The 4,474-nt window shown below is 37.8% G+C and overlaps 1 protein-coding gene across 1 annotated transcript in view; it reads right to left on the minus strand.

Moving 5' to 3' along the window:
- The window catches only part of LOC107097894 (fibromodulin-like), a 17,868-nt gene extending 14,062 nt beyond the window's left edge, over positions 1 to 3,806 (minus strand). The window contains exon 1 of the mRNA XM_015395234.1: positions 3,405 to 3,806. Within this exon, the coding sequence (XP_015250720.1) occupies positions 3,405 to 3,770 (366 nt within the window). The 5' untranslated portion in view covers positions 3,771 to 3,806. The remainder of the gene's footprint in view (positions 1 to 3,404) is intronic.
- Between the last annotated feature and the right edge of the window lie 668 nt (positions 3,807 to 4,474).

Consider the following 4,474-nt stretch of genomic DNA (forward strand, 5'->3'; position numbering starts at 1 on the left):
GTGTAAAAAAAAAAAATACGGTTAGAGCTTAAAGATGGAAACGCGAAAACGGCGTTTCAAAATCTTCCCACTCTGAAGGCTTAATAAAAAAAAGATAGTTTACAGACCCCCGAAATGCCGTTTTCGTATGGATGAGAGGCTGGTTTGGTGAAAAATTTGTGCGTTTAGGCCAGGGTTTGACTTCGTGTGGACGGGGCCTAAGATATATAGATTTTAAAAGTATATTCAATGTCAGTTTTGCTTAATAGTATGCGTCAACATGTAATATGAATTATTAAAACAACACTTCTACCAATTGACTCTCATTCAACAGTGCATTTCCACCGATAGACTGTATCATTTCTCTTCTTGGGCGTTCATTCAAAGCGCCCCTGAAGTGTACCGAAATAACCAATTGTATAATGATGCTAGAGAATATGAATAAATATTTGGCCAATCAGCATTGCTAAAATATATGGCTTTGGGGCTCCTGGAATTTTGGCCCTTGGTACAATGATATAGGTGATGTAGCTAGTAGTCAGTCAGTCTGTGAGGTAGAGATTATGGTGACAACTACAGCTGAACTTGAAGAGCAGCTTTCACACAATTCATAGTGATGGTGGAAAAAATCCATGTACAGGAGTTGGGCCCTGACAAGCCCAAAATAAATTGAATGCACAGAACCGACGAAAAACCTAAATCCTTCAATCAGACTTTTAGCAGGAGCTGGTTCAAGCATAAATCATGGCTGACAGCCTGTGGGACAGCTAATGTACTTTTATGTTTCCCCTGCTTTCTTTTCAAAAGTGACCGGAGTTATTTGACGTGGACACAGACTGGACATACCTAAAACACCTCTCTGACAGGTAGGGCTGATTTAAAGCACTTTTTAGAAAAGGCAAAGAAGAATGAACAATCTGGGATTCACATGGAAAATAATAGAATATAGTGTCCTTTTTCTAGATGTTTGTTCATTTGCAAACAAATTTAACCCCTAAATTATACTTTACATTATATTTTTTAGCTCTGTGACGACATATTGGACCATGCAAAACACAGATTCCCTTTCTCAAAACCTCAGAAGGGCAAGATTTATGTAGAAAAAGTAAACCTGGACATGAAATTATGTTTTGCTTTTAGTGTTTTTATAATGTTTTTTGTTGCTGGCATTCATATAAGTATGCTTGTGTGATAACTTAGTTATCACATGATTAGTTTTTGGTATACCAGCCGCCACTGTGAAGCATCCTTTATTTGGCAGTTAAAAAAGAGATGCGATTTCTACGGCATTTTCTTAAAAGTCCGATACACATGTTTGTAACACAAACATCAACACTAAATCTAAATAAAATATAAAAAAAAAAAAAACGCGAAAGCTATTAAAGCCAACTAAATTGTAGTAGCAGTTTCAAAGCTGGACCTCCTCAGCTTCACATCAGCTGCTGCTGTTGCCTAGAGACAGATTCACCACACCTACATTGCTCTTTGCCACCAAGTTATACCTGATTCTCCAGCGCTTCTTTAGAAGGAAAAGCTTTCAAAATGTGGAAATAAGTATGAAGAATCAATTCCCTCGCGTAGTGGCGTCTGTGCATAGCTGGGATTCACATGGCTCAGAACAGAAATACTACAGATAATAATGAACGCAGAATGCCACGCATCAGTCCTTCATACCCTGACCGTCTATTGAGACTGGAATACTGTGATTATTGTGTTTCTATTGACTGTTTATCTGGAGATTAGTCTTATTTATTTAATAATCTGCATATAAACCAATATAAATGGCCGTCTTAAGAGTAAATCATACTAGGAGAAAGAAAATAATACAATCAAACAAATATTGGTAAAATAAGGTTGTTGTTTTTTACATTTCCTAGTTTTAAAAAGTGTTTTCTGTTTGTACTAATTTTATTTTTTTAATGGTTAATATATAGAGATCAAAGAATGAGCAGTTTTCAATTAAGTTTAATGTCATGGAGTAGGCAAACTATCTAGCTGCTTGTTTTGTAGCTCTCATAGAGCATTTTTGCTGGACATAATTCATTGCACACAATATTTAATATATATTTAAATGGTTCTTAATAACATACCTTACACAAACTCACCCCCCTTTAGTTGCTAGAGCTATATGGTAGATTATACAGTAGAAATATATCATTAACTGTGCAATGCTAAGTCATGTGCTCCGTTATCATTTACATCTTGTTTGCTTCATTTTAACAGTTTTCTTTATTGATAATATCTTTACTAAAAGCTGCTGTATAAAATACAACATACCACCTGGAATCCTACCTAGCCCCAACCCAGTGACAGCCAGTGGAGATTTAGGCCCGTGGGTGTCTCTTATTTTTATTAATGAAAGGTGAAAGGAGGTTTTATTACGCTTTTACACATTTGGAAGAAGTAATGACCGAGATGCTGCCAGCAGAGACCACTTTAGAAATTAACCTTCTTCATAGACGTGAAAGTAAGTCCCTCTTTAAACAACAAGCAACATCTTTAGTAATTTTGCTTCAAAATAATGAACAACTCAACACAGTTAAAAAAAAAAAAAAAAGACAAATCAAACAGAGTTGTGCAAGAGGAATCTTACCCCCTAACATCAGGGCACATTTTGTTCTAATGCAATTACTCCAACATATTATTCTGGGATTGTGATGGACTGTGACTAATAAAAAGTAAAAAATCTGAAAAGGGTGACAAGCATTTGCACTCAGCTCCCAGATGAAGGCTTTTTAAAGCAATCTTTTTCTTTTCCAAGGGTTTGAAACCACTGTACGGTATTGTAGGATGCTCAGTGGCGCAGTGAGAAGCACTGCTGCCTTGCAGCAAGAAGGTTCCAGGTTCGATTTACCCGCCCGGAGTCTTACTGCATGGAGCATGTTCTCTCTGAGCATGCATAGGTTCTCTCCTGGTACTCTGTCTTCCTCCCACAGTCTAAAAACATGACTGGTAGGTTAACTGGCTTCTCTAAATTCTCTGAATGTGTGCCTGAATGGTTGTTTGTCCTATGTATGGCCCTGCGATGGACTGGCAACCTGTCCAGGGTGGACCCAGCCGTAGACTTCTGGAGATAGGCACCAGCACCCCTTATGACCCCAGCTGGGATAAAGCATTATGGAATATGGATGGATGTACAGTATGTTTTCATTTGCTTGGTTAATCTAGAGACTGAAGTTTTTGGATATTTATTGCAAAACATGTCAATCGTAATTGCATCACAGGGAAAGCATCACAGTATAATCCTCAATGGGAAATAGAAGTGGACTTTGACTTAAGAATATAGAATAACTTAACTTCTCTAAAACAAACCAAAAATCAAACACAAAATGACACCCTGACAAACATCTGCCCTCCATCTGTTGGCCTTCTGCTTTTAAGCTCACACACATCTGGAGTTGGCTCTGTGATCACACGGACGCTACCTTCATGCCGATGGCCTCGGATGTCAGCTGATTGTGATGCAGCAGGAGCCACACCAAATTAGTCGCGTTGACTAGAGCCAAGTCAGGCACAGCGGAGATGGCGTTGTTTTGGAGGTACAGGTACTTGATGCGGGAGGGAATGGATGGAATAGCTGTCAGGCCCCGCCCATCACAGTACATGGCTACGGGGAATGTAGGGGGGCAGTCACACTCTTCTGGACACTCCCCTCCTGGTGTGTCTGCCTGCAGGGAGCCAAAGTATTGTGCATGGCCTTGGCGGTGAAACAGCCAGCCCAGAGGGTCCCATCCATGGGAGGCACAGAGTGGAAGCAGGGCAGACAGGAGGATTACCGTCTCCAGACGCATTTTCACAAAGCACAACAAATCTTCACTGTTGCCTGACAAACAAAAGAGAGACAAATGAATTCAGAGTAAGTCTCCTATACTGAAATACTTGGCGGATTCAATTTAAAGTCATTTCATCCAAGAAGCCGTAAAAAGGCTGACATTTCCTATTAAAACACTATGATGGAGTATTAGGGCCAAGCTAGAGATTTTGTTTTCTTCTATTTCGAGAATAAAGTCGTAACATTATGAGAACAAAGTTGTAATATTACAAAAAAAAATTTGTAACATTGCAAGAATAAAGTTCTAATATATTATGGAGAATAAAGTCGTAACATTACGTGAATAAAGTCGTGATATTACGAGAATAAAGTTGCAACATTGCAAGAATAAATTTATAATATATTATGGAGAATAAAGTCGTAACATTACGTGAATAAAGTCGTGATATTACGAGAATAAAGTTGTAACATTGCAAGAATAAATTTATAATATATTATGGAGAATAAAGTCGTAACATTACGTGAATAAAGTCGCGATATTACGAGAATAAAGTTGTAACATTGCAAGAATAAATTTATAATATATTATGGAGAATAAAGTCGTAACATTACGTGAATAAAGTCGTGATATTACGAGAATAAAGTTGTAACATTGCAAGAATAAATTTATAATATATTATGGAGAATAAAGTCGTAACATTACGTGAATAAAGTCGTGATATT

Source organism: Cyprinodon variegatus, unplaced genomic scaffold (genome assembly GCF_000732505.1).
Source record: "Cyprinodon variegatus isolate N-32 unplaced genomic scaffold, C_variegatus-1.0 Scaffold731, whole genome shotgun sequence".
Lineage (NCBI taxonomy): Eukaryota > Metazoa > Chordata > Actinopteri > Cyprinodontiformes > Cyprinodontidae > Cyprinodon > Cyprinodon variegatus.